Source organism: Poecilia reticulata, linkage group LG21 (assembly GCF_000633615.1).
Source record: "Poecilia reticulata strain Guanapo linkage group LG21, Guppy_female_1.0+MT, whole genome shotgun sequence".
Taxonomy (NCBI): Eukaryota; Metazoa; Chordata; class Actinopteri; order Cyprinodontiformes; family Poeciliidae; genus Poecilia; species Poecilia reticulata.
Genome location: NC_024351.1, coordinates 12,536,471 through 12,548,050, shown reverse-complemented (window position 1 = coordinate 12,548,050; position 11,580 = coordinate 12,536,471). Strand labels below are relative to the sequence as shown.

At 36.1% G+C, this 11,580-nt stretch overlaps 1 protein-coding gene across 1 annotated transcript in view; it reads right to left on the bottom strand.

Moving 5' to 3' along the window:
- Positions 1-11,580, bottom strand: part of lama2 (laminin, alpha 2) — a 154,763-nt gene that overhangs the window by 29,899 nt on the left and 113,284 nt on the right. Inside the window, exons 33-38 of the mRNA XM_008397932.2 lie at positions 10,856-10,998; positions 9,587-9,685; positions 7,889-8,000; positions 3,954-4,116; positions 959-1,037; positions 687-872 (exon numbers count right to left, since the gene is read on the bottom strand). Coding sequence (XP_008396154.1) covers positions 687-872; positions 959-1,037; positions 3,954-4,116; positions 7,889-8,000; positions 9,587-9,685; positions 10,856-10,998 — 782 coding nt within the window. The remainder of the gene's footprint in view (positions 1-686; positions 873-958; positions 1,038-3,953; positions 4,117-7,888; positions 8,001-9,586; positions 9,686-10,855; positions 10,999-11,580) is intronic.

The window sequence follows — 11,580 nt, the reverse complement described above, 5'->3', positions numbered from 1 at the left end:
TGCCAGAAAAGGAGTTTTGCTAAATATTGGCTTTTTCTTTCAGGTAATTTCTACATGACATATAGCCGACTAGTATCTGACCAGTTTTATTGAACTTTCAAGAGCTGAGCCATAAATCATATAGTTGTATCAAAGTGATAAAATCCTAACTTATTCAAATGGAAATAAATCTTTTTCTCCTGTATCTGTTGCATCACTAAAAATGATAAAGATACCAAATACATCACAATCTTCCCAGAATTTAACGTAAAATTTCAACATTCCAGTGCTAATWTTTTTAGGAACTTTCTCAGATCTGTTCATTTCATTCATTTTTTTTAGTATTTGAAGTTGTTAATCATTTTATTTTGTTTAATCTAAAGCACTTTATGGTTCTTCTTGATGAAAAAGAAACATTCTAAAGCCAAGGAAATAATCTAAGAAATTAATAGGCATTTAAACAATTTATTTCAGGAGAACCAGTCGTAAAGAGCTGCAGCTACCTGCAAAAGACCTAAGCATGTTTTTTTTTTTTTTTAGATTTAATGTACATTTTGAACCTAAGCAGTAAAAGTTAAACTGCAAACTCTTAACAGCTGGTGGAGTAGAAACACTTTAAGGTATATTAMCTTTTAATAAGAGAAAAACAGTTTAATTACAGCTGCAGAAAATTAACATTTACTATATATATATATAGTCAACCTTACAGTCTGACAGACAATTATGTCCTGATTCTTATGCATGTTTGAGTTGGGCTGCACCTGCAGAGCGGTGAGGTTGGCTTTGTTTTGCTCCGCCAGCGAGCCAGCCTGCCTCGCCTTTCCCTGGGCAGAGTTCAGTAAATCCTGAGCCTCCTGGAGCTTCTCCTCATGATCAGACAGCTTCTCTTTAATCTTTGAAACACACGAGGAGGTACTGAGGTAATCAAAGTCATTTAATACATTTGAAAACAAGATTTGTAACCAGAGATCATGATTACCTCTGCTTTCAAGTCTTCAGTGGCCTGATGAGGGTCACCAAACATCCTTTTGACTTTCTGATACAGCTCTTCTGCTAGACTGCAGAGGAGGAAGAAAGTTCATTTACATTCAYATCTTGGATATGGATATTATGATTCATAAAACAGGAGGAGAACTTATTTATATGTGGKKTTTTTTACAAATGCATAAACAACTAAAAAACACCACAAAACTAATGGCATCTTCTACCTGTTTCTGAGCCAGTTTTCAAACCTATAAGAGCACATACAGTTAGTCACAGCAAGAGCTAAGCCATGTCTTGGCGAGAGACGAGGTTCAGTGTATCAACAATAGAAAGTTTTCCTTGAAGTGATGAAAGAGAGAAAAGAACCAGATGTTGTGTGAAAGCTTCAGCTTCATAAAGCCAGAGCTGCTGTTTCCAAAAGAGRCACAATGTAGGACGATTCAGTTGTATTGTATTTTGTTGAACACCCTGTTTTTCTTTTTAATATAAGCYTGTTTGTCTTTATATCTGTAGTTAGTTCAGATGTTTCCTTATGTTTCTAATCAGCAACTGTGTGTAAATATACATAGATAATATTAATCAAACTGGACTTGGGAGTAATTCTGATTCTTTTYACTGTCTTTTTATAACCTTTTMTATCTCTGAATAAAATCATAAAATCTGCCCTTTCCAATATTGAATATAAATTATCCCCTGTGAAGATTCATGATTTACAAAAGTATATGAAATATACTATTAACAGATTGATTCACATATATTTATATAAGCCTGAGTTATAATAGAGTAGTAAAATTAGACATAGAAGTAATTTCTACAGCATAAATATGATTTGGTGATAATATTTCTATATTTTGTTTGGTAACTAAGCATCTAAAAGTTGCTTTATCAGTTACATTAAAATGCAAATTTTAATCATTGACAGACTGAGTTTGATCATTTCTGTGAAATACAACTGCTTTTTATGAACAAATGTTAAAACAGGTGAGTCACAAGGTSATGGTACCACTGMTGGTACTTGGAATATAAAACACTAACTGGAGTTTGTCAAGGTGACTGACGGCATCTTTTGYTGTAGCTTTTCTGTATGGTTAACAAACCTTAGAAAGTATGCAAAATGACTGCTAGCAACATGCTTTGTTTTATACAGAGTAACCATTGGTTCGCAACATTGTGATGTGTGTTGCGGTGGCATGCCCTTTTAGTGAGCGTTCTCTCTTTGGAAGCATTTAAAATACTTTAGTAGCTTCATGTTTACAATCGCACCCTTTAATGAGTCTTATTTTTCTTCTCTTACATCAATAATTACCACAAGAAGGATCTCGTGTCCTCCAGATAATATCACTCAAAGGAAAATTTCACAGTGTTTGAGGATATGGGGAATGCAATGATTGGGTATGATCAAACTTTAATGAACCCTGTAGGGAATACCACGAGAAAAATATAAACAACTGAGGATTGTCTAGTCATTCAGCATCTATTGCTCTAGTGTGCTGGCGTTCTAAATCGAGTGTATGAATTAAATAAAATGTAATTTGCAGCATGTGAACAAATTTGCTTGACAGTGCTATACTAACAATACGTCCAATGTGAGAAATATATAAAAACTACTGCATAGCTGAAAGTTTTGCATATTTCATAGAGCCATAAATTTGTTTTTTCTTGTTTGTTTTTTTTATCTGGTGCTCTGGATGAAATCTCCCCTCAGGCGTCAGTCAAATAATGAAGTGCAGACCAACTCATTTAGTGGCTGAAGCGATTTCTCTTTGTCTCTCCATCACTTATTCTCTCTATCCATCCGTCAGCTGTCCCCCTCTCCTGTGTTTTTTCTGTCTCATTACATGTTCTTTGTGTCTTTATGACTGTCTCCGTTTGTGCCCCTACGGTGATATTTTTAATTAACTCATCGACCTTTACTGCTGAGAGAGACAAAAGGGGAAAGAGGTATGAAGAGACAGATTGCTAATTCCGCCAAATGCCTTGAGAGAGAATGAGAGAGAACGTTAACGAGTGATGGTGAAAAACCTCTTTGCTACAACAAACAGAAAGACATGTGCGGCTATCAAATACCTGCTCACCTTTTTAGCTCTCCAGTGTCAAAAAAGAAACAAAGCAAGAAAATAAATCAATAGATTTTTTGAGATTTAGGATTATTTATCCTGTTTTCTTCTGAATATGTACTRGAAAAGCTAAACAGCCAATTTTAAGAAACGTAATTGAAATTACTATTAACTGTAGAACATCTTTTAAAGTGTCGAGTTATTATGATGCAACAACTCAAACTTAGACAAATACAATTTTGAAAAACAAATACCTTCATTTTCATGCATAAAATGCTGTTTYGCAAAATATTTTTTGATTTCTAACTTAAATTTTAAAGAGAAACATTTGAGATAGAAGGTAAAACAGAAAAGTCAAATAAATGTAAAAGTTGAAAAGTGAGAAGTTTTTAAAAAATCAATTGCTGCCTTGTTTTGAGGAAAGAGTAAACATAAAACATTCAGTATTAGAAATAGTTGGAAAAAACAACTTTCAATATGTTTTTCACATCTGTTCCTCATTCTCTTTTGTTGGTTGGTTGAAATTAAAAAAACAAAATATGAAAAAATAAGTGGTGAGGAGACTCAGCAGCAAGCAAGATATGCAAGAGACAATGGAGTTATTAAATAATGCAAAAATTACAGGAGGCACTATGCAAACAGATACATTAAGCATTATCCTGAGCTGCAGATGATAAAATATACCAAGATATTTTGAACAAAAAATAAACCATGCAAAAAAATACATGACTATAATTAAAATATTTGTTTTCTCAATGCTTTGAAAACAACTTTTCACTTTGTATATCAAAAAAGAGAGTCAGTTTATCCACTTTTTATGTATTAAAGAATAAAATAGATGACTGAAAAAAAAAATCTCTGTGTGGGAGAGAGGTAAAACACCTGAGCCATGGGTGTGTGTGTGTGTGTGTGTGTGTGTGTGTGTTCTCATACTCCTTCTCTTCCTCTGCAATGCTTTTCATCCCTCCCAGCTGCCGTTTTCTCATCTCAGCTAGCATTGCCTGGATCTCCTCCTTCATCTCGCTAAGGCTTTTGTCTGGAGCTCCATCTTTCCGCGAGAGGGTCTTGTTCAACTCAGCTGCCTTGGTTTGGAGGTCTGGACGTAAAGAGACACGCAGAGGCACTGCTATGAGGACGCTGCCAACGGACAGATTGAGTTCATGTAGCTGCAGTTGTGAAAACAATAAGGAAAACACTATTGCGGCTTCTCTTGTGTTTCAACTGTAGGAAATTGAGAAAACAAAGCTGGGAGTTGAAACTGTGTTGGTGCAAATGCCAACAAATATTTCAAATCTAATTTTACATTTTAGACATTAATTTTAAGCTTGGTTTTCATTTGCAACAGAAACTGTGGAATAAGGGGATATTTTTTGTTGATGTATGTAAAAGACTTCCAGCAACTTGGATCAAGGTATTAAAGGGTCGATGGGCATAAATATTTCTCATTTCCATCTTCAAAATCATTGCTATGACTTCTTTAAACTACACTTGTTAGAGCTGTAATGAACTCCACTGGAAGCCTGACGGTGTGCCGATTTATCCGACAGCTAAATATCAGCTGCAGATCATTTAGGTGAGGCCTCCATGGATTGGACTTGTTTGTCCAGCAAACCCCACAGATCATTAACTGAATACTTGGGTAATTTGGACTCAAAGTCAACACTCGAAAATCATCTTGCTCCTCCTGAAACAGTTTTCACATTGTGCTATTGCACAGCATCTTGTTGAAAGAATGAATCTAATTCAAGAAAACCTATTTCTCTGAAATGGATTGTATGATGTGGCACAATGATTAGGTAGGTTGTACGCTTCAAAGTAATATCCACACTGTGGCAGAATAAGGTTTCCCAGCTCAACATTGCAAGAACATTCTGCTTCTGTCGGCTTATTTTCTTTCCAAAGTGCATCTTAAGATTTTGAGACAAGGCCACCTTGTTCCATTGCTTTGTTTTCATACTTACATGTCCAATGTTTGTTTGTTCAGAYAGGTATCAGCCGGGCCAAAATAACTGGTCTAAGGCTTTGCAGATTCAGTGTTGTGTAAATGCAGTGGCACTTTGGTTCAGTTCTTAAATTGTCTCACCACCAGTTCACCTTTCAAAATACCAGTATAAGCAAATAAAAAAAGACAGTACTAGTCACTTCACCTGTCAGTGTTTATAACGACACAAGCTATCTTAATCAATTATTAGAACTTAAAACACTAAAAACTATGAATCTAAAGTGAAATAAGCTGCAAGATCTCAAAACTAGAAATTGAAAGGATCAGAAAAACCCAGAATCATTGTGTAAAATAAGATTCAATCTCAATTCAAACAAACACACAGTACAGTATGTTCATTTTTCTCTGCATCCACTAAATCATTTTAATAGCTAATAACTGAAAATTTTCACCCTTTGATCTTTAGTCCTTTAATCACAGTTGAAGTCAAACTCAATCTTAAGCAATCCATCATTTAAAGACAGGTTTTTTTTGTTAGAAGCCATGTATCTATTTTATCATATTAGAGTCAGTAAAATCTCAAAAACATCAGTGGTGAAACATACCAAGGCKCACTTGAGTAAAACTCAACCTGCCTGACATTAATGAGGATTTTGTGCATCAGTGCAGAAGCAAAAATAAAAAATAAAAATAACCGTCCATTAGTATTTTTCCTTAATTGTGCGTGTGCRTGTGTATGTGTTACTTTATCTAAACTTTATTTGACTGAAATAAGTTGAAATATTTCATGGTTATGCATGTGTGTGTGTTGTGGCAGTGTTGCATTTCACTCATTTGAAGTGTAAACATGAAGTGATTAGAGCCAAGACAGGAGTTAAGCCATCATGCTAATGAACAGCTGTACTGCGTGTGTGTACGCATGTGCATGGCTCCTCTACCAGTGTGTGCACAAAGGAAACAAAAGTGTGTGCCACAGCCGTATAATTACATAGTAAGATTTAAGAACCAATTAAACACTTAAAACGTGGACGGAATCATATTAAGGTATCTGGCAAACATGTGTGAGGAAATTGTGTACAGTATTTTCTTGCCTCAGTGTGTGTCTGTGTGTGCAGAGTGGTACAAATGTGCAGAATCTGGCAAAGGCATTTGTGTATCTGGTGTGTATTTGTGTGTTTGTGACGGCCACTAATTAAGTCTCTAATTGCTACTCTCAATCATTCAGTGAGCCAGGACACAGTCTCTCTTTTACTCTCCTAGAAACACGCGTGCAAGCACACACTATAATCACACTGTGATTAGGCAGCGGGCCAGAGAGCTGGGAGCAACAACAAAGAGACGACCACTGCAAGTCAGAATGAGTTGATCTGGCAACTTTTCCCCCCAAAGACCACACGTATTTTATAATGGTAAAATAATAATAATAATAATAAAAAACCTTGGTGCTTCAATCATCCCTACCATGCATTACGTGTAACTGCTTACAATACAATTCCAGTGAGTTTGAATTGTGAAAGGTTCAGTACAAAATTTATATAGCTTTATTTCACCAAAGGTGGATCATATTTCACCACTTGTATGTTATAGTCTGTGTAAACTATGACTGTAAAAAATAGTCCTCTATAAAATAAATTGGATTAATTGATTCTTATCGAGGACTGTGTTTTTTAAGTTCATTGCCAGTGGTTGTGGTAACTGTGTTTTCTGAGATGTAAAGAAGTATGGCTCTCTTGAATCGTGCAGGTAGAAAAATAATCTATTTTMTTTTCATTTGTTTGTCACAGCTTGTTGTGACAAACATTGTGACAAAGCAGGAGATTAAAACTTTGTCTGAAACGTTAAAAATTAACTCTAATGCTGCTGAAAATAACAGCATAGATATTGCTTTGGACAATTCAAATCAAGTTTGCGTTTGTTTCTTCAGTCAAAACAGGAAATATATWTTTTTTWATTCAACAAGAGATAAAACTTAATTTATTAACAGGAATTGAAGTGTCAGTATGTCTTTATGACACTTTTCTCAATTTGAGGTCAGGTTTAGAAGAGATGATGTGGGAAAACATCACTGTAGCATGGGTAGATGAAACAAAGCTGATTATTTACATTTAAAACACAATTAGAGTAACATTTTATTTATTCATCCATCAAAACTGATAGACGGCAACTTAACCTTTTTCAATAGGAAAAGATAACTACTGCCAAATGATTTTATATCGTCATTTTTTTTTTATTTCATAATTTTATCAACCTTCTCAGAGTTTAGCTGACAGTGATAGAGAAAAGATACAAATTAAGAGGAAAATAAAYTCTAAAAGTGAGCAAAAACATGTCTGTTACCAACAAAAACAGATTACAAGTATTTTTGTTCTAACTTGTATATTAGCTTGCCAATTACCAGTGAAAATTAGATGAGTAATTTCCCATCATCTAAAAATGCTGTTATGGACGAAGAGGCCTGATGGATTAGTTTCCTTCAACATTCGCTCTTTATCCAGCTTGTTATTGTGATGCTGCAGCTTGAGGAATCTGTTGAACGCTGCAGCATCACTTTGCACCAGCAGCCTATATAGAGTACCACAATTTGCCCATCAGTAACAATTTTTAGGTGCTTTCCTCCATTAGCTGAGCCCATTTGGCTGKTTTTYCTCAAAGCCCTCTTTGGAAGATGGAAAAAACTGTATTTTAAGGAMCATTAYGTCTTGAGATGTTTGGGAAACTAGATGTTTCTTCAACCCTCCTTATTTTCCTGCATATATTCTGTAAAGTGATACATCTTTCCTCACAGGRTATGATGAGTTCAATAAAATGTTAAATTAATTGTGGTAACAAAATGTAGTGAAACAATGCAGCAGATTCACGAAAACATTGACAGGATTTGTAAGGAGCTAATAAAGGAGAGACAGAGCTCTTTTTTTTTTTTTTTTACCTTTCGCTCCCAGCAGCGTGTCTCTGATGAACTGCTCCAGGTCCTCGGCTCGTTTATGAATCCTGTCCGCATCGTCCTCCACCTGCTCTCCATCAGCAGACACCTTAGTTGCCTGTAACACAAACGCATACAGCTACATCATAAAATAATAAACAGGCATTACATAGGTGAATAYGTTGTAGTGGGGTGAAAATACAAACACAACACAAATCAATACTGCGTGCAGAAAGGTGGAAAACGTACCGACATGAAGAGAAAACAGAACCTCACACATTCAAAGATCAAGACAAGACCAAGAACACAGGAGGATTTTTGACAGGCATGAAAATCACACCAATACACTCAATTTAACACACGCACGCACACACACAGTTGGAGAGTGAGGATAATTATATGTTCTGCTGAGATTTGACAAGACCATGTTATGTAATTTTAGCCAGGGTGTTTTTGTGAGTAAGCGCGTAGGGGATGGGATGTGGGGGACAGTACTGTTGTCAACAAATGTCAGACATTCAGTCTCTAAAAGGGTGCAGCTCGACAGCGTGAATGTTGGTGTTCTTTTTCTCCATTTGATAGGTATAGACCCCTACACTCAAAAGGTGTTTTTTCTATTTTGGTTAACTTCCCCTCACAGACAGCCACGACAGCACATACATTCAGAGAGTGAGAGAGAAGGAAAAACATATAACTGCTCTTTCACAGAATCTCCACCTTAATGAGGTGGRAGGATTATGGTCTGGTGCGCTTTGTTGACTGGAGTTGAGGCCCWTTGTAGGGCCTCCCATCAAAARGTGGCATACGGGAAGGGGTCAGACTGCTTGTGATTTACGATATTTGATGGCAGAGAAAAACACTAAAAGTCAAAACTCAACCAGATTAGTGGAAACCCAGATTACKGTCTTTTTTGGAACTTTGGTGGTGGCTTCTTACATGCTGAAACTGAGCTCCTGGAGCTCAGCTGGACTAAACATGAAATTGTGAAGGGATGCCCATMCCTTCACCTCTTTGCAGCTTCAATGTCGTTTCAAGGTACTCCACAGAAATACCTTGAACTAGGATCAAATTAGGATGAATACAAAGACTGTTTATACTATTGGCTTGAGTTGACAGATTTGGAGTCAACTTGGGTTCATTATGCCAATTCATAAAATGTTTTCTGAGGAAATTTTACTGACTGAATTGAGTCACAGCTGCAGRCTGGAAACCTGTGAGAGTTGTCTGTGCTTTTGCACCTAAACACAACACAGTAACTCAGATCAACTGGGCTTCGGGAAGTCTCTAGATTTTGTCCTAAATAGCAGTCCTCCTGGGTGACATCAGTGCTTATGTAGGGTAGGCAATGTTGGCGTCACGAATGTGATTTGGAGGAACGGCCAACTGGATATGAACCAGGRTGTTTTATTGATGGATTTTTGTGCTTGACACTGGATATTTGTTGAAAACTTTAGCCCAACCCTATATAAATCCAGTATATTTACAATTTCACCATATGGYTGTCTATATGTGGAACATCCTCAAGACTCAAATATGGGAAAAGTGCAATTTTCAGCTCTTGCTTTGTGAAATGACTGAGTCACAACACCAGAGCTCAAATTTCCACAATTCCTTTGGCTACACAGAGAGTGAAATTGAGACGAATAGAAAAGAAAGCAGACACAGGTTAATGTAAAGTTGAAAGAAAAACCAAAGGATTTGCACCCTGCTGTGCAGCTGGTCCATCTCAACGACCAGTGATCCCAGGTTGGAGTCGGCCAGTTGCAGTAATCTCTCCGGAGCTTTGTGAGGCGATAACATGTGCTTCAGAGGGAAACAGGAAGATGAAAGTATTAGACAGAAATGTCTGACACAATGTGGCCTCGAGCGATGTTTTTGCAACCACCCAGACCTCTGCTGCAGGGCTGAGAAACACAGGAACCWGAAAAATTATTTGCACTAAGAAATTTCCCATAAATAACACTTTCAAAACTAACAAAATACAAACAGTCAGAAGAAATGAAATTAGTTTTCTTTTAAACATATGCTTCAATCTTGGGAAGCTGGAAAACAATTGRTGTAAAGTGGTGGTTGGAAATTTGAGAATAGGACCTAAAACTAGAGTGTTCATRAGTCTCAACTCAAAAGGAGAATTGGAATCGACTATTCTAGATTCTAGATATTCTAGATTCAGAATTCTGGATTCTAGAATCAAGCAGAAATGTTAAAATTATATTTGCAGAAAAGGATCCAATGTGCTTGAAAAAAAAATTTAATTAATTCATTAATTTTTGCTTAAATATGTAAACACTGCAGCAGCTGCTGATCAAATTCTGCAAAGTGGCCAATTATTCATCTTAAAACACTTCACTTTTTTTCCCCCAGTTTGTTGTTGCATAAATAAGTCTTAGCAATAGTTCTTTACCTTATTAGTAGTCAAGCCATCAATCTAAAATCTCCGTTGTCAGCTCAATGTTTACTTTTGTCATTCAGGATATGAGTTCCTGTATGACCTTATTATCTACTGAACAATCTGTTCTGTTGCAAAAGTTTTACTTCTTACACGATCTTTTGATTTGTTTAGACTAAAATATTTAACATGGAGGCAACACAGCATTTTGTGAAAAATTCTTATGTACGAGAATGTATTCATGTTTTTTTATTATTAAAACCAGCTGACTCATTGTGCCAAAACCTCAGAGAAGGGGAGAAATTCACAGTAAATTAACAATTTGTGGTTGAGATGTGTTTACCAGTATAAATTKCACCCATTTTCAAGCAGCAAAATATATGAAMATTTTTCACTTTGACTCGTGTGGGAAACAAGACATGCTAAAATATGTCAAAAAGTTCAAAGTAATGCAACATTTAAGTTTACTATTAGATATATTTATAAATAGTAAGTTTCACTCAGTAAGCTTGTTCTATTGAACAATATTACCCAGAACCAACATGCATAGAAACAAATAAAGTTAGCATTTATATTAATTTTACCTTGAGCTCCTCTGTCATGTTTTCAAAGCGGTACAAAGCTTTATAAGGTGGTGGGAGGGGTGTGGTCAGTGTGACATCAGTGATGATGCGATAGAGACGGTCCATGTCGCTTATCAGCAAACCTGAGCAYTCATCGTCACAGGCTGGAGAAAAGTAAAGAAACACGGTTCTGAATCAGTTCATGTGCAATGAGCCCCACTAAATTAATCTGAAATATTTACTGTCTTCATTGTGAGGTTCTTGTTTGCCAGGTTTCTGTGCAAGATCTTTTTGTAACTGTATGTTTTATATATGTGAACTTAGAAATATATCAATATGTGATGACACTTTTGTTGTTCTACCCTTAGAAAGACAAGGCTGCTGATGCATGAAATCAGCCTAGAGAGGAGAGAGCACCTATTATGAGCACACACTGTGGGCTAAAGAAAAAAGAAAAAACACCACACACTCCAATGCACACATATGGGAATTGACTTAGACACACAATTACTTTTTAGTAAAGTGCTAGGAAAACATAGTTTTCTTTTGTGACCTGAGGCTGATTTATTGCAGAAATTAAAACTCCTGACWWGGGAAATCAAAGATAAATTAAATAATATACAAACTGTTTCTAGTCTATCAATCTCTGACAAAACTAAAACACACAAATTAACCACTGCTTTTAAGTAGTTTCATGCAAAATGTACACACAAAAACACCACACACACACACACACACACACACAC